This window comes from Argopecten irradians, chromosome 7 (genome assembly GCF_041381155.1).
Source record: "Argopecten irradians isolate NY chromosome 7, Ai_NY, whole genome shotgun sequence".
NCBI classification, from domain to species: Eukaryota; Metazoa; Mollusca; class Bivalvia; order Pectinida; family Pectinidae; genus Argopecten; species Argopecten irradians.
Window position 1 is genome coordinate 35297552 of NC_091140.1, and position 26204 is coordinate 35323755.

The 26204-nt window shown below is 36.1% G+C and overlaps 1 protein-coding gene across 12 annotated transcripts in view; it reads right to left on the reverse strand.

The window, feature by feature from the left end:
- The window catches only part of LOC138328266 (LIM domain only protein 7-like), an 84631-nt gene extending 63155 nt beyond the window's left edge, over positions 1-21476 (reverse strand). For 4 of the 12 annotated variants that reach the window (XR_011209176.1, XM_069274984.1, XM_069274989.1 and 1 more), the window contains exons 1-3: positions 21239-21476; positions 12847-12920; positions 8667-8736 (exon numbers count right to left, since the gene is read on the reverse strand). Coding sequence is in view for 10 of the 12 variants with exons in the window: in XM_069274984.1 (XP_069131085.1) it covers positions 8667-8736; positions 12847-12920; positions 21239-21358 (264 nt within the window). In the remaining 2 variants the exon portion in view is untranslated. The remainder of the gene's footprint in view (positions 1-8666; positions 8737-12846; positions 12921-21238) is intronic. The other 8 variants (XR_011209177.1, XM_069274983.1, XM_069274987.1 and 5 more) reach the window with 5 other exon arrangements.
- Positions 21477-26204: the final 4728 nt, after the last annotated feature.

Consider the following 26204-nt stretch of genomic DNA (forward strand, 5'->3'; position numbering starts at 1 on the left):
CTTTATACAAGAAAGGCAGTTGTCAATTATAAAGCCTCTAAAAACAATTGTAATATAGGATGCATAAGATTCCAAATTCCCTATGGAGCAAATTTAAATGATTACTAATTAATTCATAATTGCACAATTTATTGAGGAATTCATGCACCATGAGATTGTCATGGTAGTCTAGGACTATTTTAGGTAAGCGTTTGATTTATTGATGTAACATTTCAGAAAATATCACATGGATCAGTCTGCATGATTCATCAAAGAAATATGACATGATGGATGATCAAATATTGATTAATATCACTTTCAATATGTTACTTGTCTGTGGAACAGTCTAAATGATTATCAAATTGAGAGATGTTTCCTGAATATCAACTATATCTACCAATATCATGGTAACTATATGTCCCTTTGCATTTGCTGGAAAAAGTACCTTTTTTAAGATTCTGCACTTTTTACTAAACGAAAATCCAATTTTCTGATGAAAAAAACAATTATGTTCATCAGTGTTTCTTCGAAAATTTTGCAAAATACAAAATCCAGAATAATTCTGTTAACACCTAGTCTTTTGCATCCTATAATGACAATCATCGCACAATGCAACAGACCATTTGACATATATCACAGGTGTCAATCACACAGTTATATATGTAACGACAGTATATATATTGGCCCTTAATGATGACAGTCACACCTGCAGAACATGTACATATATTACCAGGTGTCATACATGTATAATATTAAAGCTCTACACCCACAGGTAAGATGTTTCAATATTATTTTATAGCTCTTCAAATAAACTCCGTGTAATCAGTTGTCAATCAAAAGCTTTCTATATTTCTACTTGTACGTAAACAGAAAAGTTATAATCAGGTATAAATCTTGATTATCTGACTACTTTTATGTACAGTTATGGAGCAATCAGATGTCAATTATGATTATCTGACTACATGTTTGTACAGGTATGGAGCAATCAGGTGTCAATTATGATTATCTGACTACATGTATGTACAGGTATGGAGCAATCAGGTGTCAATTATGATTATCTGACTACCTGTATGTACAGGTATGGAGCAATCAGGTGTCAATCATGATTATCTAACTTACCTGTATGTACAGGTATAGAACAATCAATGTCAATTATGATTATCTGACTACATGTATGTACAGGTATGGAGCAAACAGGTGTCAATTATGATTATCTGACTTACCTGTATGTACATGTATGGAACAATCAGGTGTCAATCAGAATATCTGACACCTTGTGGTAATGTCGGGACATCTTAACCACTCGGCCACCGCGGCCCATGTACAGGTATGGAACAATCTAGTGTCAATCATGATTATCTGACTTAATTACCTGTATGTACAGGTATAGAACAATCTAGTGTCAATCATGATTATCTGACTACCTGTATGTACAGGTATGGAACAATCAGGTGTCAATCATGATTATCTGACTTACCTGTATGTACAGGTATGGAACAATCAGGTGTCAATCATGATTATCTGACTACCTGTATGTACAGGTATGGGACAATCAGGTGTCAATCATGATTATCTGACTACCTGTATGTACAGGTATGGGGCAATCAGGTGTCAATCATGAATATCTGACTTACCTGTATGTACAGGTATGGGACAATCAGGTGTCAATCATGAATATCTGACTTACCTGTATGTACAGGTATGGGACAATCAGGTGTCAATCATGATTATATGACTACCTGTATGTACAGTTATGGAGCAATCAGGTGTCAATCATGAATATCTGACTTACCTGTATGTACAGGTATGGAACAATCTAGTGTCAATCATGATTATCTTACTTAATTACCTGTATGTACAGGTATAGAACAATCTAGTGTCAATCATGATTATCTGACTTACCTGTATGTACAGTTATGGAGCAATCAGGTGTCAATCATGAATATCTGACGACTTACCTGTATGTACAGGTATGGGGCAATCAGGTGTCAATCATGAATATCTGACTTACCTGTATGTACAGGTATGGGGCAATCAGATGTCAATCATGATTATCTGACTACCTGTATGTACAGGTATGGAACAATCAGGTGTCAATCATGATTATATGACTACCTGTATGTACAGGTATGGGGCAATCAGGTGTCAATTATGATTATATGACTACCTGTATGTACAGGTATAGAACAATCAGGTGTCAATCATGATTATATGACTACCTGTATGTACAGGTATGGAACAACCAGGTTTCAGGTTGAGGGGGGGGGGGGTCATCCCCATCATTTGTACAATTTTGAATCTCCACCCTATAAAGATGCTACCATTGCATTATGAGTTTTCTCCCATGCTCAGTTGCATAGAAGAAATCTTTTATATAGAAATAGCCAAATTGAACCCTTTTGACCCCGCCCCTCAGGCCTCCAAGGGATCAGTCCCATCATTTGCACAATTTTGAATCCCTACCCTATAAGGATGCTACAATTGTATTACAAGTGCTATCCCATGCTTAGTTTCAGAGAAGAAGTCGTTTCTACGAAAATAGCCAAATTGACCCCTTTTGACCCCGCCCCTCAGGCCCCCAGGGGATCAGCCCCATCATTTGTACAATTTTGAATCCCCAACCTATAAGGATGCTACCATTGCATTATGGGTGCTATCCTATGCAAAGTTTCAAAGAAAAAGTTATTGATATGGAATTAGCCAAATTGACCCCTTTTGACCCTACCCCTTAGGCCCCTGGGGGGGTCAGCCCCATCATTTGCACAATTTTCAGTTAGTAACCCATAAGGATGCTACCAGTCAAATTTTGTTGAATTCTGACCAGCGGTTATGGAGTAGAATTCTATTTTTGATGGACGGACAGACGCCGGACGCCACGGTATGGCATAAGCTCACCTTGGTCCTTCAGACCAGGTGAGCTAAAAAAATGATGAGTTATTTCCCTTCAGAGTTAATTGTTAATGTTAAATAATCTAAAATTCTTTATTATCCTTTTAAATACAAACACACAAAAAATCAAAATAAATATGCAACTGATGATAGACACTTGTTGATACATGTATATATGATATCAAATAATCCATCATATAGAATAATTTCAACCAAATGTTGTGAAAAAATTTATTGTCCATGCAGCATTTATCAAAACAAAAGGAGCCTGAAGATGGCTCATGTAGATCAGTGAGGTGTAAATATCAAAACATTTTAAAAGCAGGATAATAGGATATAGCCTGTGTTGTTTGTTTATCTATGGTGGATGTCAAAAAGGGAAGTACAACAATTTTACCTGGTAAAATGCATTTGTCTGTCATAAAAATTCCGCTTTGATGTTAGTAAAACAATTTCCTATATAATAGCAATAGATTTAATTGAGGTAACCTACAGAAGTATGTACATATTGGATAATAACGATTATGGAGACTTAATAACGACATACCTTCTATACATCACAATTTTAATCACACTATTTTTATATAGTATCACCAATGGAATGTCTCTTTTGAAATCACAACTACTGAAACAGGTAAATCAAGAAATAACAATCTATAAATAACTGCAGTCTGATTTCGTGTGGAGCCTGAGGCTATCTACATATGGCGATAAATAAATGACTTACCTGCGACTAATATCTTACATATATCTCTCACATGAGCAGATTTCAGAGATATTTCATCGGTCTTTACATCGGAACAAATAAAGAAAGTTTAGGATCAGCTGCGTGAGTTCATAGTGTATAGAGTCTATAGACTAGGGCTGTTTCTAATAGCTTTAAGGGTAGCAGTGGTACTATAACCGCCTGTGTATTCTCGTTATTGATCGGCCAGGTATGTGTATGATCTAATGTCCTATCACTGGCTTGGGCAGGTAGATTCCCTTTAAATACCGCTATCACCTGAACAAACAACCACACAGGTAAATACATACGGGTGGTAAATACTCTAAAAAGCTCACAACTTTCCACATCCATGTGTTGAACACAAAGGTAAAATACTATAGGTATACATATTACGGGTTGTTAGTACTCTTAAAAGCGCACAACTTACAAAATTGATATGCATACATGTGTTCAAATGCAGGAGTAAAGCATAGAAGTAGTTATATACTCTATAGCATATAAAATATAAAGATCACAACTTTCCACTTCCATGTATGTGGGGACACTTTGGCCGAGTGGTTAAGATGTCCTGAAATATACTACAAGCCCGCCATCTCTGGGTGTGAAGTTCGAATCCCATGTGAGACAGTTGCCAGGTACCATACTGATCATAGGTCAGTGGTTTTTCTCTGGGTACTTTGGGTTTCCAGATCCATATTCTAAACCTAGCACATATGCGAGTTTGAACCCAATGTCGAGCAGTTGCAAGGTACTGACTGCTGCAAGGTACTGACTGCTGATTGATGGTTTTTCTCTGGGTACTCCGGCTTTCCTCCACCAACAACATTAACCCTGGCACGTCCTTACATGACACTGGCTGTTAATAGGACATTAAACTAATAAATCCCACATAATTCTCTAAAATATGCAAAACTTTCCTCATCTACATGTTCAAATACAAGTGTAGGCTGTATATATAAATATATACTTTAAAAAGCTCGCAACTCTGACTTTCCTAATTCATGTGTTCCTAAGAATGTTGACAAAACTAAGCTAAGTACCATATCAAAAGTTAAGGACATTTTCAATATTTTGATTAACTTATATCACTGCATGACAACTGCATAAACAAGACCACTTCAGGCCTGAACAGTTACACGTGATCATTTAATTGTTTTTCTTTTAGATTACATGTAACAGCTTTTTCACACATTTGATGTTGACACATCATATGTTGACCTAGAAGGAAGATCCTCAAGGTCACTGAAAAGACCAAATTTAAGTCTGCTGACAAAGATATTGCAACAAATTGCCCTATATCTTATATCCGTTAAACAAAAGTCTCCAAAACGTGAAGTAATTGCAAGAAACTGCATGTCAATAAAAAGCACAGCAGCTAAATGTTACTTGTGGAATTCCTTTCAATAGAGCTAGTGAATATATATATAGAAGCGCCTCCGCCCTTGGTGATTACCCTATGATATTTTTTATTCCTGACTATGACATATCTGACATATCTGATCATTTTACAAGTAATCTTTAAAAGCTCAATCATGAAAAATAAATTTTAAACAGGAATTTTTAGCACATTTAAACACATGGATATCAATTACACCAAATACTAATTACACTTTTAATTAATGCACATAAGAGTATGTGTCATGCATACTTGTGTGTTTGGGAGTCTGCAGTAAGTCTAGGTTGAACAAGTCAAGTCTCCCTCTGGTTCATAGAATTAACAATGTAGTGTTATCTCACCAAAGCATATATACTGCCACTGACTTCAATCTGACCACAATTTCTCGAAACAAAAAGTACCAACTTCAGTAAAAGCTTAACTCTTCTCCTTTTGTAAGTCCTAATGTCACATTATTGACTTGGGTCCATTTCTGACACAACTTATTTTTTGAGAAATCAGGGCCAGGATAATCCCCCTTGTCACGTTAACTGTAAAACCAGTCATCCCACTTGAGCTCAGACCTTAATGTTTAATTTATTTTGACCAGGGATAGGATCAATGCCCTAACTCCATGGTCAAATAACACTATATAATCTGTTCAAAATCCAACACCATCTAACACATAGGAATAGACTCTATGAGAAAACCAGAGAGGGATCGAGATATTTCAATGTGGATTTTGTAAATTAAAACCTGGTAAAAGCAAAAGTGTGTCACGTCCCTATTTATAATGACCTTCGGTCACTGACATGTGGGGATTCATTTCTGTTCAAAAGAGGTGCTTAACAGAATATTAATCGAGAAATCGTTGTAGAATGAAAGTATGTAGTTTATTAGTTTGTATCAATGTGAATTAGGACTGACGCGAGCAGTCTTGCTGAAGATTATTCAGTATCTGAAAGTCTTTTGTTAATTTTCATTGTTCTCTTCAATCTCAAATGCTGAATTATATATAGCTACAATATCATACTTAATCTTAAGAATAAATATTTTTATTAAACAAATAATCACAATTTCCCTTTTTGATCATCATAATCAGCAAAGCTATATCTCTTCTGAGCAAAAGATTAAGTATTTTATCCCCTCAGTTTGTGAAACTTTTTAATAAACAACTGCTTTACTTCTGTTCCTTTCTTCACTTCATACACTGTATTTTGGATCACATGATCTGTTGTCAATTTAATGTACATGACAATGTGTATAGAATTCTGCTGGTATTTGCAGCTGCTGGCTCCATCAAAATTAGTTTCTCAGCTGATAAAATAAAACATGTACAAAATTACTGAAGCATCATATTCATATTCTACTTCATAACCTCTATTTAAGTGAGTGGCATGACATTTGACCTCCTTTGCCCTTGATCTTTAAATATTGGTCCTCAAACAGGAGGACTAGTAGTAATTGTAAAATAATAGCTATAGAGATCAATTTCACCCATTAGAGTTTGCTTGTTAGAGACGCATACACTCAATATTTATATTTTCACTGCAGTCCCAATATGTTACCTTACCGAACACAGTTTGCATTTATATAGACAATGAACTACAGCCACTTATTATGACGTCATTATGATTGTGACGTCCCAATTGTCGTGCCAGCGATCACGGGAAATGGCTGTTCAAATTTAGGTTGTTCCAGCCTTGACGATAACAAAAGATGAAATATTGCTTTGGATTTCATTATAAAATTGGAACCAAATGTAAATATAAGCATTGAACGTCTTAGTGTGCTTCATGTTGAATGTGCCTCTGTCCAGTTAGAATTCATACGGGCTATGAATGCCAACTGAAAGACGTTCAATGCTTAAAGATATGCACAGTATTTGTTTCAGCCACTATGAACAGGAGACCTTTAATTAGCAACTTATCAGATCCAATCAATGTTCAAGTAGGACACCATTGTAATAGTTTTGGCATATTAAATATATAGCAGGGACAGTCTGCGACTTTAAGCACTAGTCAGATGCCCATGACAAGTAATTTTACGACCGGACTAGTGCCAATTGTAATGAACTAATTCAATTGGACTAGTGGCTTCACACCCAAGTAAATACTATGTTTACTGTGGTCAATTGCATTTTGCAACACATTTAGTGTGCATTCTGTGTGTGATTACTTTAGTCCGGATGCATCATTAAACACCAGTTATTGTTCAAATGATGGGTATAATTTATGCTCTAGCTGTTGGCATTGGAGCATTTTTAATTCAAACAGTTTATCTGACAAACATTTTGATAAATGGTTATTATAGACATCAGGTAATGCCTATGTAGGTTTTAGAACTTGTAACATGATGTAAATATAAAGGTAAACATTTGTAAGGGAAAGAACTCTTAGAGAATATTACAGTTCAATTGTGTATAGAGGAACAGGAGTTAACTCCCTTCATATTGTCATGATCAGGTAATCTCAAATCTATACTCAAAACTCACAATCCTAAGGGAGGTAACTCTCACTCGCTGGGAGAGCAAGTGTTAGATACATAATATGGTGAATTATATACAGAAATTTATTGAAATGACAGGAAACCTCGAATTTCAATCAGCATAGATCATAATCTATCTGTCTCCATGTAGTCAAGATGTCAGATATTTTGTGTATGATTACAAAATTGGTTCTTCTGCCATTATTAATTTATTACTGTAAAAATAGTACTAATGGTTATAATATAAAACAAGAGGCTCAGAGGGTCTGTATCGCTCACCTGGTTCAGGGGGTCAAGTAATGTTCTGGATACAGGTTCATTGTTTGTTCCCCTTCCCTCAAGGATGTTTGTGGCCAAATTTGGTCATAATCCATGCAGAACTCTAGGACAAGTATCCATTTATAGGATTTAACTCTAATTCCCCTCTTGGGCCCCGTCCCTCCTGCTCCCAGGGGTTCAGAGTCAAAATTTATACAAGTTCAGTTCCCCTTCCCCCAAGGATGTTTGTGGCCACATTTGGTCACAATCCATGCAGAACTCTAGGATAAGTAGTGATTTATAGGATTTACCTCGATTCCCCCTATTGGGCCCCGCCCCTCCTGCCCCCGGGGGGGTTAGAGCCAAAATTTATTCAAGTTCTGTTCCCCTTCTCCAAAGGATGTTTGTAGCCAAATTTGGTTACAATCAATGAAGAACTCTATGACAAGTAGCAATTTAAAGGAAATGTTGACGGACAGACGGTCCCGGACAGAAAGACGGACAACGGACGCCGCGCCATGACATAAGCTCACCGGTCCTTCTGGCCAGGTGAGCTAAAAAGAAAGGACGCTTACAAGGACCAAATATGGGCTGACATTTCACACGATTATTGCACTGAAAAGCCATTATTTTCAAAATAAATGAAATAGAGAAAACTTTATGGTTTTTATGGCAATTAATTCAATCTGTAAGTCAGTGTAAATAAAATTTTAAAGACCTCAACATGTGGATGGCCGGCTCTTATAGGGAAGGAAGCACTTATTGATTTCAATACAGAATACAGTTTCTGAAGCCCAAAATTACGGTAGTTGCAAAATTACGGTAGTTGCTAATGGTATGCAATTTCAGATAAATCAAAGCTGGGACCGAAAATGACTGTTATTGGCCCGAAGTCCTTTTCTATTGATCACATAATTAGCGTAATTATACGACAGATATAATGAACCTTACCAGTCCCGCTATCGGCCCAGGTAACTTGTTGATCCGCTTGATACATCCTGGTTTGATTGTGTTCAATAACCTGTTCAACATAAAACATTTATAGTAACTAACACATTTTGATATAATTGATCTGGTTATAAGAATGTTAGGTAATATTTTCATACTTGTGCATTTTATTTGATTTATCAAATCCCTGACTATACTCTCAAAAGCTACTATATAGCAATGTACATCACATGATACTATTGAGTTTAAATGATGCAGTGTTTTTAAAACTAAATTTGACCAATCTTGATGGATTTCATATAGTAAGACACCACTATATTGTAAAACTTACTGCATTGAACAGTTAGAAGACAGGATATGAATGGGTAATACCATTTTCTGCATGAAGATACCCCTTATTCTGTCCAGAGGCGACAGGGTTAAGTAGTTTAGGAGTCCCAACATATTACCAATAGCCCTCCTGCCCTCCAGGAAGTAAGTTCGTAACCTGCAGTGGGACAGTTGTCAGGTACTGGGAGTATGTGACCATGCATTGATAGGACAGTGGTTTTATCTCCTTATAACATGCATGGCTCCAGAGGAAACGGAAGTACGAAGAGAAAACCCACATGATCAGACAGGGGACTCTGACCATCAGACAGGGGACTCTGACCATCAGACAGGGGACTCTGACCATCAGACAGGGATTGGGGACTCTGACCATCAGACAGGGGACATCCAGGAGACTTGACCATCAGACAGGAGACTTTGACCATCAACAGGGGACTCTGACTCAGACGAGACCATCAGACAGGGACTCTGACCATCAGACAGGGGACTCTGACCATCAGACAGGGGACTCTGACCATAACAGGGACTTGACCATCAGACAGGGAGACTCTGACCATCAGACAGGGACTCTGACCATCAGACAGGGACTCTGACCATCAGACAGGACTCTGACCCAGACAGGGACTTGACAGGGACTTGGACTCTGACGGGACTTGACATAGACAGGGGACTCTGACCATCAGACAGGGGACCTGACCATCAGACAGGGGACTCTGACCATCAGACAGGGACTCTGACCATCAGACAGACTTGACATCAGACAGGGGACTCTGACCATACAGACAGGGGACTCTGACCATCAGACGGGACTTCCATCAGACAGGGGACTCTGACCATCAGACAGGGACTCTGACCATCAGACAGGGACTCTGACCATCAGACAGGGGACTCTGACCATCAGACAGGAGACTCTGACCATCAGACAGGGGACTTTGACCATCAGGGGACTCTGACCATCAGACAGGGGACTCTGACCATCAGACAGGGGACTCTGACCATCAGACAGACCATCAGACAGGGGACTGACCATCAGACAGGGGACTCTGACCATCAGACAGGGGACTCTCAGACCATCAGACAGGGGGGAACTGACCATCAGACAGGAGACTTGACCATCAGACAGGGGACTCTGACCATCAGACAGGGGACTCTGACCATCAGACAAGGGGACTCTGACCATCAGACAGGGGACTCTGACCATCAGACAGGGGACTCTGACCATCAGACAGGGGACTCTGACCATCAGACAGGGGACTCTGACCATCAGACAGGGGACTCTGACCATCAGACAGGGGACTCTGATCAGGACAGGGGACTCTGACCATCAGACAGGGGACTCTCACCATTCAGAAGGACTCTGACCATCAGACAGGGGACTCACGTATAATATCTGACCATCAGACAGGGGACTCGCGTATAATATCTGACCATCAGACAGTGGACTCGTATAATATCTGACCATCAGACAGTGGACTCGTATAAATATCTGACCATCAGACAGTGGACTCGCGTATAATATCTGACCATCAGACAGGGACTCGCGTATAATATCTGACCATCAGACAGGGGACTCGCGTATAATATCTGACCATCAGACAGGGGACCATCGCGACTCGCGTATAATATCTGACCATCAGACAGGGGACTCGCGTATAATATCTGACCATCAGACAGGAGACTCTGACCATCAGACAGGGGACTCTGACCATCAGACAGGTGACCATCAGACAAGGGACTCTGACCATCAGACAGGGGACTCTGACCATTAGACAGGGGACTCTGACCATCAGACAGAAGACTCTGACCATCAGACAGGGGACTCTGACCATCAGACAGGGGACTCTGACCATCAGACAGGGGACTCTGACCATCAGACAGGGGACTCTGACCATCAGACAGGGGACTCTGACCATCAGACAGGGGACTCTGACCATCAGACAGGGGACTCTGACCATCAGACAGGGGACTCTGACCATCAGACAGGGGACTCTGACCATCAGACAGGGGACTCTGACCATCAGACAGGGGACTCTGACCATCAGACAGGGGACTCTGACCATCAGACAGGGGACTCTGACCATCAGACAGGGGACTCTGACCATCAGACAGGGGACTCTGACCATCAGACAGGGGACTCTGACCATCAGACAGGGGACTCTGACCATCAGACAGTGTGACTAGGACCATCAGACAGGGGACTCTGACCGTATCAAATGTGTGCTAGGAATCAAAGCACAGCCAGCATGGTGAACAGCAAATAGTTTAACCACTGCTCAATCTAAGACCACCCTGGTGGTTATAACAGAATATAAAACAAAAACAACCCCAATATCCTCCAACAGCATCATGGGATATTATTTATGTGGGGTAATTCGAGCAATAGATTTATAATGTTTTATAAATAATAACAATATCATTCAATGATGCCAGGAGTTCATATATGTAATATTTTAAATACATTTTTGTTTTTGTTTTCATTGTACATAACTTCATATATATGCATGTTTACACATCAAGGATTTATAAGTGAGAAGGATTCGTGACTGTCTCTTTACATTATTAAACACCACGCAAGATGCCTATGGACCGGGAATAAAAACCGTTTTTCTCAACAAATACATGTACTTGTCTTATCAAGTAAAATGAAACACCAGTGCAAAGTTTATTAAATTTCACAACGTTTATTACTTGCTTTAAGAACTGAATATTTAGAGGATATGTCTTAAATTTGCGTTAAAAAAATACCACAGCTCTTGAAATGATGGCCCGCTTCAAAAACAATATCAAAGGAAAATCAGTCGTCACCCAACATCACGGTCAGTGCCAAAAAACAAAAGCTCCTGCCTTGTATTTCCCCAAAACCCAGTGTGTCAACTTATCCTTCTCATTTACGTCCTTGTTACACGTGAATGAATTTTATAATTATGACAAAGACATTGTTGTAATCATTTAAGTGTAAAATTAGAGTCAAACAAGTGCAATATTTATGTATCTATACATACAATTCATGCATCATTTACAAATACCAGTCTACATATATACTGTTGAAACAAGTCTTCTTCACTTTGTGATGCGTAAAATCAATTAAATCAATCATTGAAGCGTGACAACAAAGGCTGTTCAGCCTCCACAACAGCTGTTTAAACATCCATCGAGGTAGATGTTAAAATATTCTCTACCAAATAGATCAAAATGAAGATAAAAAGTTAATCAATCCTCTTTTCATTCTTATACTGTAAAAATAAAACCTTTTGTTTATTAGTTCGCTGTGTATCTTTAGCAAACTAAATTCTTAGAGGTTCCAATTATATAATTTTGAGGTAAGGCAAGCTTAAGGTGATATCTTAAATTAATGGGAAAAATAGCACCATCTGTATATCAAAGCAGGACAAGAAGATAGTTAGAACAGGACAAAATAGGAATTGACGTCATGTGTAACAATATAGCCCAATTAACACCCCTCACCCAGTACCCCGATCTCCATTCCATGTGGACTGATTACAATAATTTGATAAATTTAACATCCCTTTAAAGGACAAGGTCATTTAAGGATATGTCTGGTTTACATGGTTGAGGAAAGCCAGAGTACCAAAAGAAAAACCACCAACCCACAGTCAGTATACCTCATGCAACTGCCCCTCATGGCAATCAAACTTGTGACCCAGATCTGGATAGCTTGTGGTAATATATATATAATTATGTCTGTCATGGACATTTTAACCACTCGACCACATCAACATGGGGGCATGAAAAAATGAAAAATAATAGTGTGTGCATCTTTTTTATCTAGCTACCTGGTAATTTATTCATTCTATATGAAATTACTTTATCATTGTAAATATCTGTGACTTACTCGCATAGTAGAACACCATTTTCAAGGGACTTCCTGAAATCATCGGGATACTGGAACTTCTTCCTAGTAACTGCCTGTAAAACATAAAAAGAGTACAACATTATATTACATAACCATTAAACAAGACAAGATCTAAAGAAATAGAACTAAATATTAATGGGACTAATTCATATACCATGTGATACCCGTTAACATTTGTGCGGGATGGTTGTTTCTAATGGCGATGAAATGACATCAAAAGATGATATCCCGCACTAACGTCATATCAGCTGGAATATCAGAAATAGTAATAGGCGATTATAATTAAGAATAGTTACGTTCCATCACCACTGACATGGAGATACTAGACCCGCAAAAACTTATCGGTATCACTTGGTAAGTGAATTAGTCCCATTATAATATAATATATTATATACACATGAAAATAAAATTTACTTTCAAATTGTTTCTTATTGGATTATTTCATTCAAATTATTGAAAATAATGCTTAAAAAAAAAAAAAAGACCTTCAGTTAGTTCAAGGATTATACTGATATTATATATAACCTAATGTGTGTGCAGTTGATGAAACCAACAGAATTTTGTTGTCTTCAATATTATTTATAGGGGTCATGGAACCTGGAGATTTGAGAACCTGTATATATACAGTATATTTAAACTCTTCATTATATTATAGAGAGAACAATGTAATGTAACTACTATGACATCACCGTTTTTAATGTACATCTATCACATTTTTGAGGCATGTAGCAAATTCAGTTTGTGGTTTTTCACTTGGGTTTTATGCGTGGAAACATTGGGAGATTTTTCTTTATATTGCTAAGCCTTTGGGTGACATACCGTACCAGATATAGAATTTTGATCAGAACTGTGTAAAACCCTTCTAAGTACATTGACCATCTCGGATAATCCCCTATCTATTGTGTCTATAAATAGAGTGCGATATAATGACCATATCCATACATCAACAACCTGTTAATTAGGTATCCCACAGTGGACTTGATCTTTTTTATCAAATTCTCAACTCTCTATGGATCTAGACAGATTAACAGGAAAATTCTATCAGGTGACAAAAGGACACGTAGAGACAAGTACTATAAGGTGATGTCTCTAGCTATAGGTATTACTATATATAACTAGCTAGACTGGCCACCAGTCTCTAGAATATTGAAAAATCAATAAAATTTGACTTGATTATTTTTGTCTCTATGTTAAATGTCTGATTCTAAGTTTCAAACCAGGGGGAGATAATCTAGTGAGGAACTCTGCTGAGAAAGTCAGGATCTGGTGGTCAGTCTTATATCCAACTATAGCTAATGAAATTAGAAGGAGATAGGGATATTCCCTGAACTTGGTTACAATTCATTTCTTTGGTACAGAGTCCAGATCCTTAACTATGTAGAACAGATAATTTATAGTTGCTATATGAGTAATTATATGTCTCAGATAAAATGATGAAATTACAGTATAACCTGGCATGTTAATAAAGCACACCTCTGCATAAATATAGGACACATGTCTATAAAGGAAAGACTCATCAACCCCTTTCTTCGCAATTTGCATTATAATTGCATTTACCTCTGTATATAAAACGGCACCTGTCTATAAAAGTACCAAAGTTTAGCTATGTCCCTTTGGTGTCCTTTATAAAAGACACGTTTTACTGTATAATCAATTCTGTCCCCTTTGTTTTTACAATTCTATTTATTCAAACTTAATGTAGAGATATCGCGACCTTTTGTTTTTTATATGGACAAAATTTCAAGTTTGAAAATATTCCTAAAGTCACTAAGGTATGTCATAATGATCAAAAGAATTTTATTTACCAAGAGAAGTCGATATTGTAACGTACTAAAACTGCACGAGATCATAATCAAAATAGTGAGGAAATATACATGTAAATAACAATGTATATTATAAGTAGATGTAAGTTTTTAGACAATAATTAATAAATAAATCTAATTTGAAATTAAAATAGGTGAATTTCAATCCAAAGTTAAATGAATTTGAAAATGAAAATCAATTAAATCCAATATGAATCCAATTCAAATGTGAAATATAAATGAATAAAATTCAAAACTCAAATGTTTAATGGATACAATAGAAAAATGTTGTTAACTCTTTTCATAAAGCGTTTTACAACAGGTTATACCGGTGTACTATTACAAGCTTTCTTGAACCATATCGCTATATTCCTAATACTTCCTACCATACAAAGTCACTTGTTAAACCGGTCTTATCAATCAGAAAAGCAAAGCGAATCTTCAAACATTTCACCCAAGTGTGACCCTTCTGTATATGTATATAGGTAAACTTGACCACAGTCGACAGTAACTAAACAAAAGAATTTGGATCTTTTTAAAGCCTTATAGCTTCACCCAAATACTCCACACGATTTATTTTCTAAGTTTATTGTTAAAAGAGCTTCTAGCTATATATCCAAATGACAAATCGTGGCAAATCTCTGGCAATAATCAAGGGCTTGGGAACTCTGATCAACAGTTCTTAAATACAAAGACTTGTTAGACTTTCTCCTATAAAAATATTTTATTACAGATTTTGAATGTGTAAAGCTGAAATGTGTTAGAATCCAAGTGTATTGGTACTAACACAGGTGTCAGATGTAGTCTTAACCAGAACAAATAGTTCACACTTAGACAAATATCCAATTACCAATTTCACAATGTCAAGTGGCATGTTGACTTCTACCTTCAATAACAATAGATAAAGTATTTCAGGACAAAGTACAATGATTTGGAGATCTTTGGGGCGTTTTCTCACTAAAATATCACACCGTCATTTTAAAGGTACCATGCAAAATCACTTGGTGTTTTGAAATTGTTGCTTAACTTTTTGACATTGTAGTCTAAGGTAACTGATTACAAGAATTCAACATAAGGGGATTTGTCTCCTGCACAGCATCACAAAAAATGATGATTTACAGTTAAAAATATTGTTAATAATGAGGTCAAGTTATCAATTAAGTCCCGTAACTCTTGCAAATATCGGTGGATTTTGACCAAATATCGGTGGATTTTGACCAAATACCAGTGGATTTTGACCAAATATCGATGGATTTTGACCAAATATCGATGGATTTTGACCAGTATCAAACCACTGGGATCTCATTAATATATAGCAATATACCAAATTTGGTTAAAAATGGAAAATGAATACTAAAGTTATTGAGCGGAAACCATAGATTTTTCTGTTTTGACGATTTTAAAGTCCCGTAACTCTTGTAAATATTGACGGATTTTGACCAGTATTGAACCCATCTAAGATGTCATTAATGTAAAGCAATAAACGAAAATTGCTTGAAATTGGACGAAATTACTAAAGTTATTGAGCGGAAACCATTTATCTATTTGTTTGACAATTTTAAAGTCCCATAACTCTTGCAAATATTGACAGATTTTGTCCATTATCGAACTCATCCGAGATCTCATTGATATAAATCAATATACCAAATTTGGTTGAAATCAGCCAATAAATACTTTTTAAGTTATCGATCTCATTGGATAAAGCAATTTACCAAATTTGGTTGAACGCAGACAATAAATACTTAAGCCGATCGCATGGATACCGTTTCCTGGACGCCGACACCGCCGACATAGTGATACCTAAGTGTCGTCTTTCGGTTGCAGGTGACACAAAAATGGCATATATATATAAATATGTTGAAGTTGTTTCATGTTAAATACAGTCAAACCTGCTATCAAGGACACCTCTGTATAAAGGACAGATTCATCAACCCCATTGGTTGCAATTTACAATATATTTGACCTCTGAATAAAGGACACATGCCTTTAATAAATGATAGACTCATCAACCCCATTTGTTGAAACTTACGACATAACTGACCTCTGTATAAAGGACACCTGCCTATAGAAGAAGTTTTTACTATGTCCCTTTGGTATCCTTTAGAGGGTTTAGTATATTTTTAAGATAACTATTAACTTGAAATCTACATACTATAGTCATGCTGGCCACTGAATAAATAAGCTAGTATCAACCCTTGCTAGCGTATTTTGAGAATGACTTTGAAATGAAGGTCATATGTTATGAATGTGTCAAAATATATTTCATGGATCCCCAGTCCTGGGAAAATCGTCCTCCTATTGTACTCTACACCGGTATCAGTTACAAACATGTAGATGTACATCTTTTTTGTACATCAAGTCATGTCATATACACCAATTAGTGCTCTTAAAATGGAGCTCTGATATATAAGGTCACCGTCCTATAAAACTGGGACTAGTGAGAATCTCCCTAAAGCCCTGTCAGTAGGGCAAGTTATCAATTAGGTCACCATGACCTGATTATAATATTAAAGCTCATGATTACTAGTGTCTAGATCTGCAGTGTATAGCTATAGGTATATACAGGTATATTTTGTCTAGATCTGAGGCCACCAGTAAGTCCTATGTTATTGATAAGATTTTCTCAGCAGAAATTTACATATAAATACTAGATTATCTCCCCATAGTTTGAAACTTAAAATCAGACAAAAATTATTGAACCAAATCAAATTTTAGTAATGTTGTTTTTTATATTCAATAGCCAGTCCAATTTTTATTGTTTTTCTATCTTTAATAGCAAGAACTTCTGACGCTGACGCATGTGACCTCCAAAGTTGTGTTATACTTGCATTTTACAAATATACAAAAAATACAGAAATATGTAAACCTTGTTAATACAGGCATCAGTATCAACTTACGGTATTTATTCTTTAGCTCATTAATTGCTTTTTGGAGTTCGCACATATAAATAGTCAGCAAATTTTAACATATCTATTTAATTATATAATATACCTACGTAAAAGAACTTTTGGATGATAGTGTATTTTATGGCTATACTACATAGGAGATAAAGGCCACTTTTTATCGCTTAATTGGGAACGGGGTCTGTTTACATTATGTTTATCTTATTTTGGGAAGAAAGAGGTAATAAACTGGTAAAGGATTATATCTAGGATTAACACCATATCTTTGGGGAATATATGGTTAAATTTTGAAAAATGTACAGAAATCAGGACCTGTTATCTTTAAAAAACCCCTAAATAGGTTTTCTGTACAGAAATCAGGACCTGCTACCCTTAAACCCCTAAAGATTTCTGTCCTGATTCTAAATCATGGATAAATTGTGGAGTTATAATTGGATCAAGCACAAAGAATTATGGTAATCGTACACGTAGATCTATATATGGGGAGAATCAATTATAATACAAACCTTATATTATGCTTATGACAGATGTAGGGACTCGGGAATGATACTTAACAATACAAGGAATCGTAATGACCCCTGGAGGGGGAGTATGTAACCAGGCTGGTCTATATTCTAGCTGCAATACACCACTCAGCTAGGGAGAACTTCTCTTTAGCTCAATCCGTTGAGCGTCAGATTAGTAATTCATCAGAGGTCCTGAGTTTGATCTCTGGCAGAGGCAGTGATTAAATTTAAAATAAAATCTGAGCATATACTCAAGATAACTAGTTTTTCCTTTGGCCTTGATATGGGACTAACGGACACTATGACAGATTGATGTCAGCTGGTCACCGGCGCTTTTCAGATTGTCCAAAATTGGTGATAGGGTCAGAGGAAATTCAGGACAGGTTAAAGACCATGCACAACTAGGGAATTCAATTGAGACCATCAGACCTTAAAATTGATTTATTAATAAGATTTTCTCAGCAGAATCCAATACTAAGTTATCTCCCCTGTAGTTTGTAATCGTGCAGTACATGTTGCAGAGACAAAAATTATCAAGCCAAATTTTAGTGATGGTTTTAATATTGTAGTGACTATATAAAGGTGGCCATAGTGTAACAACTATACATTGTATAACAATAACTAACAGAGTTTGTTTGTTTAATTTATGGTTCATGATAGCTAGATCATGTCACAAACGATAAACAATGCAGTTGGTGAAAACATTGGCCTCTAAAATGTAAATACTCTTTATGGTAAAGTCCAAAGGTCAGTATATATGAATATGCTTAATTTGAAATTACAAAATAAGCTACATTCCTAGCCACTATAAATTGACAATGTGTAATATACATATCATCCCATGCATCAACAGCACAGACTCAATCAATTATCATGTTTAACTTAGTTTATACCTATGTGATATACACAATGCATGCAGTACCCTGATATATGTAACATCATACATATGTGTAGCTAATTACTTGTGTTTCTGAGATATTATCTAATTACTCAAACACAATGTATCATATAAATTATGTGTTTTTGAACCGAAAGTTAAGATTTGAATTGCCTGTCTAATTGTTCTCTCCGTTGACGATAATCATCACATGATCTGTACATGCATGTATTATGGTACATATACTGACAAATTGCAACTACTTGACATTTACACATTTATTTGCTAGTTTTATCAAAGTACGTAGGTAGATTTACATGTGCCTGTATTGTTATACCTGTATCAGTTAATTCGTACAATATCATTTCTTGTATGTTACATTTGGGTTTAAATCGTATGATAGCTATCAACAGCTCAATTAGGTCACATAAATAGGGATATTGGTCATTTTTAAAGATAATCCCTTAATTATTCGGTATCTTCAAATTTGAGCCATTGTAGAACCAATTATTAGTGTTGTTTAATCACAATAAGGATATATTCATGGACACTTTTTCTGTTGGGATATTTAATATTACATAAACTGTATTTTACTTAATTTACTTGATACATGTACATTATTGTATATATCACAACATGAACACAATATTGGTAGTACCTATATAAGATTTACTCATCTTAAGGAAAAGAAGGGATTTTAAAGATTTAAACACTTTATGGAGCTTATTATCTTGCTTTCCCATTCATAGAATTCTGAAGATAACTATAATTAAAGGCCATAGATATTACACAACATTATGATCAAATATTTATACTTCTGAACACTGTGGCCAAGACACCATGACAATTTGGTAGTTGAATACAATCCAGTCAAAACCATTATAAGCCTTGCCATTCTCTCTGTCTGTCTTTCATATGTTTTTTTTTTGTTTTTTGGTTTAAATTCCTACTCCATTCTTTCATTCAATTCTCTCATAATAATTTCGCTATTCATTACACAATGATCTTGGATGAAATATTCACTGCAATTTGTGATCATATATGACCCACATATTCTTAACAAACTTGTACAACAAATAGAAAATTGTACAATTTCAAAAACGGATCATTGCGACCTCAATTTCTAAGTAATATGACCTTTAATTGATTAACGGCTTGTTCATGAGTTTAAATAATTTTCCTTATTTATAGACAAAATTAATTTGAGCTATTAAAGGGCATGCCTATTTACTATATAAATTTGACAAAAATTACAAACAGCTGTATTCCAGGGAAAAGTCCTCCCTCTCCTCCATTGCAATTAATGGGTTAGCTGCATCAATTAAAAAGGCCTGCATTTATCTATTATTATCTTGGACATGTTTGATGCTACATACATCAAAATACCTTCAACACATTGATCAGACTAATGTTGCCCTGGTTATTCTCCCTGGCCCCCCAGGGCACTGTCATTATGTTACGTTAGGATATAATCTTATAAATGTACATCTCCTACATTTTACAGGGTGTTGAAACTCCCTTAGGACAAGCACTTGGTCTAAATAAGTCAGGCTTAACCTTTTTTGTCTCCAACTGAGACCTTACAGGGCACCTTTTCAATAAGTTCAATGGTTTTACTTGTATCATATAAATACATCCAGTATAAAGGTTTCAAAGTTCTAGTAAACTGTCCAATTAAACTTGTAGGACATTCTAGCAAGGTTGTCATTGAAGGGACTTCTCTACTTTTGTCAAGTGAAACTGTTAACTACCTGTGGCAATTATCTTTTTTTAACACAAAAACTCTTCAACTATACAAATTCAGTTCTGTGTTTTATTTAATATTCCTTTTGCACAGAGAAAGTAGTACAAAATTCACTTCTTGTGTAAGTCAAACGATTCTTTTACGCATGTTGAAATACAGGTAACAAGGTTTTGACACTAGGCGGGAATTTACACCTTTCTGCTCTCTTGGTCCCATTATATAATTTAAAAGTAATCACATTCATATTTAAATATGGGACAAATATAAATCACCGCGTGTACAAGTCTAAGTTATGTCAACACTGACATCTGTTTACAAATATGCTTGAGATGCGCGCTCTTGTGATCGTTATGATAAAGCCGAGTAAGAGGTTGATTTTGTCTTGTCTAAATTTAGATAAACTATGTCAACAAACACTGAGGCCACGCTGAAAGTCAACAAACTACCTAATAAAGAGGGAGTGTCTAAACTACCTGTATGTGGGAATGTCTAAATATAACTCAGAAAAGATGTACTGCCTCATCCGAAATAATACTTACACATATCCAACGTTCTGTTTCATGAAGAGCTAACTCCGTGAAAAAGTCCTCTTCTTCTTCCTGACGCATACGTAAATCCCAAGCCGCATCATCTTCGGTTAGATCTAATTCACTCGCCATTTTTGTGAGCGAACCTCTGTCCGAGGGGTTCACAGGTATATGCTCTCTGACTATATAGATATGTGTATGTTACGTTACGGTCGGTGAGCTCAGTCGGCGAGTTTGTTCAGTAGCCCGTGGCGTCGTTTTCACCGCGCGGAGTTACCACCACACGGACCGCGGGGACACGCTATATGAAAGAGAATGTACTGAGTACGATCTTTACGTGTAAGCCGATCCATCATCACCCAATGTAGCGCAGGTCCAACCGTTATTTGATGATAGTTAAAACCACACTACACCTGTTCGTTTGTCATATCACATTAAAATCCCACCCGAGTCACGTAGTCAACTTGATAATTGGCTTGTGAAAAATAAAAGTAGAACTGCCGTGCTTCTATATGTTTCTGATTAGACTGATAAAAAGGTGTACTAATATGTAATCTTGTGAAAAAAGTGAAACAAATAAAAATTTTTTAGAACATATGGAATAATAACAGATTAAAATGTACAATGTACTACTTTAACTAATACTGTTTAACTTTATACTTCAGAAACATACATATTTGTGTTTCTGTTATAACTTCTGATGTCATGCACAACTTATATTTTGTAGTTGAAACAAAAACACTTTCAGACAACGAACATGGGAAATAATCAAGACAAATTTATGATCCTTAAGTTATAGTTTTATGAACTGGCATTCACGATACCCCAGGGGTTACTATCAATGACGTTATATCCACTCTAGTCCGCTAAACCTGCCTATATTATTAGGCTTTTTTTTTTTTTTTTTTGCCTAATATATATTAGGCAAAAAAAAAAATTAAAAAAGCCTAATAATATAGGCAGGTTTAGCGGACTATATCCACTCATGAATTATCAAGGATGGAGAACTGGACTTGCACGAAAGCCCGGCCTGTGTGTATTTAAAGACAACCTGTTTATAGTGATGGTTTTTCTGTTTCTCCTTCAGCGGTCGTTATAGACAGGTTTGACAATGGTAGATGTGCCCACTATCTTATGAATCAAAACATGAATGATTCTCTATCTGTTTCACCCTTCAAACTGCTCAAATAAAAAAGAATATTTACAGTTTGCACTGACATGGACCAGAAACATATACACATAGAGATTGGCAACTCCTCCAATTTTACGATCGACAGATGTACCTCTGTATCTGCTTAGGGGTTTTTAGATAAACTCTTAAATAGTTTAATATAAAAGAATAACTTTGATATGTTGTAAAAGTTCAGTAATTTTCAGACGGTTTGAGTATGTTTTTGGATTGAAAAAAATCATACTTTAACTTATCTATTAATAAAACAAAACGCACTTCCAATTTTGAATGCCTAATTTTCGAAAAACCAGGTAAAATTGCTTATTTTCATGCTTTCAAAAATCATATTAAATAACATCAATCGGGAAAACTGGTCACATCAAACCATGATATAATGTTTAAACTTTGTGCTGATGCAAAAATATCACGTTTAAAAGAATATACTTAAAAGTAGTTAGCCAAGGCCAAATGCCTATAAACCGGAGGTCCCTCTGCCTGTCAACAAAGACAAAGAAGGAGTTTCCAATCTCTATGTATATATGTTTCTGCATGGACACAGGGACCTGGCACGAAATTTTTTAACTAACAATATACATATATATATGATACTATAATATATATATGTACATTGTTGGTTAAAAATTTTCGTGCCAGGTCCCTGTGGACATGGTTTCAATAACCATGCTTGCTAGTGTTATCATTTTCAGTGTACAACGGAATAGTCGATGGCGTATAGCAACGTGGGGTCATGGCCCCACTTTTGGTGGGAACATATGAATGACTTTACACGTGCTCCATTATCATAATACCCTCAAAACCTCAACAAAATAAAAATATATTCCTTAAGAAATGCTCGCGGCAGCAACTCATTTTGAAAAGCGTCAGTCATAAAATAAGATAAACACGTACTTCACCTGAAATATATACTATATAACATTATATTCATAGTTTTCACTGACATGGACTCAATAACTTTGGTTTCTAGTATTAACATCATCAGTGTATAATGATAGCACAACAGTGCGGCGAATCTGTTGTCTACTGTGGCTGATTTGTGCCATTTCGTCTTTTCGTCTTTTCGCCCCGAAAAGACGAGAATTAAGAAACCTTAATTTTCCTCTTTTCGTCTTTTCGGGGCAATTTAACAACTTTAAAATTCGTCTTTTCGCCCCGAAAAGACGAAATTTAACAAACCTTAATTTTCGTCTTTTCGCCCCGAAAAGATGAAAATTAACAAACCTTAAATTTCGTCTTTTCGTCTTTTCGCCCCGAAAAGACAAAATTTAACAAACCTTAATTTTCGTCTTTTCAAAGACGAAAAGACTAAAATTAAGGTTTGTTAATTTTCGTCTTTTCGCAAGACGAAAATTAAGGTTTGTTAAATTTCGTCTTTTCGGGGCGAAAAGACGAAAAGACAAAAATTAAGGTTTGTTAAATTTCGTCTTTTCGGGGCGAAAAGACGAGATTTTTGAAGGCGAAAAGACGAAAATTAAAGGCGCTAATTAGCGTGCTTCACTTTCGTCTTTTCGTCTTTTCGCCGCGAAAAGACGAAATTTAAATTTGACGAAAAGACGAAAAGACGAAAAGTCAAACACGAAAAGACGAAAGTGATACACGCTAATTAGCGACTTTGGTTTCGGGGCGAAAAGACGAAAAGACGAAATGGCATAAATCAGCCACCGTAGTTGTCACTTTTGGTGGGAACATATGAATGACTCGATTACAATCAGCTGTTCAATCGAATTTGTTGACGGTGACGGGAGAGAAAAAATATGGGTATTAAAAATCATGCAACTATCAAGAGAATAGATAATATTCATTTGCGTGAAAAACTGTAAATGTTAGGAATAGAATTTTGTTAGATTTTTATTTTGTTGAGGTTATGAGGGTATAATGATAATGGAGCACGTGTAAATTTTATGCAACCCGGCTAAAGCAGCGGATTTTTTTTAAATGTCTGTTTAGAGTTACCCGACCGACCCTAATTTCTTACCCCCGACTCATGTTTTTCCCCACTTTCCTACGAAAAAATAATGATAATAAGAGTCCGGATTTCGATCTCAGACTCAAGTTGACCTAAAAAAATTCCCTACCTACCGACCCTATTTTTTACCAATGTAACCCTAAACAGACTTTTTTGGCCAAATAAAAAATCTATTCCTTAAATATATTTCAGTTTTGACCAATAGCCACGGGGAACTAACATATCGTAGCAAAGTACAAAATGTAGCATGGTATGAAATAGCGTCATCAAAGATGGCCATATGGAACAATCCAATTAATTGAATAGATTTAGTTTCATGGAAAATATTACGAAAATCTGAGTGTACTCTCATCATAAACCACCAGAATACACTAGTATTTTTGTGTTATATTTCAAGTTTTTTGTAACTTAGGAGCCGTTAATTTGCGTTTTACACTAATGACCCGTGTTAGTTTTACTAACGATCAAACTACGGCCGATTGGTTAAAAATGAACACCATTTTTCTCTACTCAATCCCTGCACCTTTCCCTTTCCCTACCAAAGCACTGTATAATTAGCTCTGAATATTCCTAGAAATCAGTACTGTTCTATTGCTTATAAGTTTAGATATGGAAAAGGATTAATATAGTACATTGTACTTGTTTTTCTGTATCCAACCTTTTATAACATGTATATTGTACTGTATCGTTATTGAATTGAATAAAATATTGTTTAACCCAATTTGCGTTTCCAAGATATAATTTGCTTCAAAAACATTTCTCACCCACCGCAAGGAAGAATTCGATTGATATAAAAATCAAACATCCGTAATAAGTGACATTTTTGGATTAAACAAGGACCCCTGTGTAACACCTCCGGAGAGAAACTTTATTTTTGCATAATTTGTGTAAGAAGTCTTTTCAAATCTCTTCAAATGTAAAAATAAGTTAACAAACGGTTAAAATGATTTTTTTTGATTTTTTTTTTCATACAAAATACGTCTTTCTGAGCGGCTGATACTTTTTTTTCATAGAGAGCGCAGCGAACGGGCCGAAGGCCCGTTCGCGAAGCGAACTCTTGTGATAGAGGTGTCTCCCTAACGTTATTCTATGTAAATCATCCAATATATGAAGAGTTGGAAAACTTTCTCACCAACCGGAAACAGGAAGTCAACACAAGATCCAGCATCGCGCAAGACAGTATCTAAAGTCACACTCTCGCGTGATTACAAAATCACACTCTCGCGTGATTACAAACAAGTAACGCTTGGAAAAATAAAAATGAAAACATTAGTGAAAGATAAACCTTCCAATTTATTCTTACCTGAATCTAATAATTACATTTTGTCCTGAGTCTTAACTTAAAAGCCGTTTTACGTGAGCAGTTGCTTCGGAATTTTCCGCCTGGCAACGGAGAATGACGTTGAGATATAATTTGTAGCCGCAGTCACGTATTTTTGCAGAAAGTGAAAGTAGAAGTAATCTATGTTCAATATTGTTTTTCTTGTTATAAACTCAATGCCAGTAATTCAACAAAACTATTATTCCAATAATTAATAATTCTATAAATGGTTTCTAGCAGTACAGTTATTCAGCGCACCCAATAAGCTATAAAAACAAAACACATGTCAACATCGATAAGACTGATGGGTCAGGGGAGACTACTCTTTCGCCGTTGGAAATCCTTTATTTACATGTCAAACGAAAGAATGGATTAACTGCTGCGCTCTCAGATAGGCTTTGCCTAAAATTATATTATACTATGAATCGGAGAATAAAAAATCCGAGAATGGCGCGAAAACCCGACGTATCATGGCCATGGCGTCACAATTCCGAATTTGCAT